The 818-nt window shown below is 39.4% G+C and overlaps 1 protein-coding gene across 1 annotated transcript; it reads left to right on the top strand.

Annotated features, from left to right (window-relative positions):
* Positions 1 to 333: 333 nt before the first annotated feature.
* Positions 334 to 779, top strand: LOAG_19263 (hypothetical protein; the record flags this gene model as incomplete). Its single annotated transcript, XM_020451915.1, has 3 exons — positions 334 to 440; positions 491 to 648; positions 673 to 779. Coding segments are annotated over exons 1-3 (354 nt in total), but the record flags the coding sequence as incomplete, so codon positions are not given.
* Positions 780 to 818: the final 39 nt, after the last annotated feature.

Here is an 818-nt window from a genome sequence, read left to right as displayed (position 1 = left end):
TTCATGTAAGCCACTCCCATTTCTTAACATATGTAATCTCGGTCCCAAATCCGGGGGGTTTTTGCTGCTCTCCTCTTCGAAGGTTATCGGCTTCTTCTTCTGTTTATTCTTTGCTTCTACGGACATTGGCGGATTTTTATCAATCTCTTATCACGATAAAGATTAATATCCCCTTACTGTTGCGTATTCACAAGACAAATCGACCTCCGGACAAACACTTTTCGCACTAAGCGCTTCATTTTGGATAGATTTGATTGGAGTTTGATTACCCAACCACTGAGCTCGGCAAATAAATTATCTGGCAGTCTTTACTATTTCACGACAAAATTTTTTGGTGCACAGAGGTGAGATATGTTTGCCAGCATAATTATCAGAGCGAAATCGGTAAAGGCAAATCTCGAGGGACTCCTCGATGAAGTACGACAAATGGATCTAACTCCGTTAGATCAAAATCGACAATAGAAGTATTGTGCCAGCAATATGAAACCAGGGCAAGAATCACGAAGGAAAAGTTGATGCGCCTCGAAAGGTACGTTGGCACTCTCGAAAAAATCAACGACAAATGGTTGGAACACATTCAACTAGCCCCAAAGTCGCAAAAAAAGGAAGAAGAAGAGAAATATGAGGAAATGGCAAACGACGATAGAGGTATCTTAAATTTAATTAACATAGGTACGGATATTATCATAACCTTATCTATGTATAAGGACGATGCCGAGTTAGCTCTTAAACGCTTAATACAAAATAAGGAATCTCGTTTAACTGAATGTCGTCCAGTAGTAAATTTATCACAATTATCGTTACCAACGTTCAAGTGG

The sequence above is a fragment of the Loa loa genome (genome assembly GCF_000183805.2).
Source record: "Loa loa unplaced genomic scaffold supercont3.4151, whole genome shotgun sequence".
NCBI classification, from domain to species: Eukaryota; Metazoa; Nematoda; class Chromadorea; order Rhabditida; family Onchocercidae; genus Loa; species Loa loa.
This window is presented reverse-complemented; position numbering and strand designations above follow the sequence as displayed.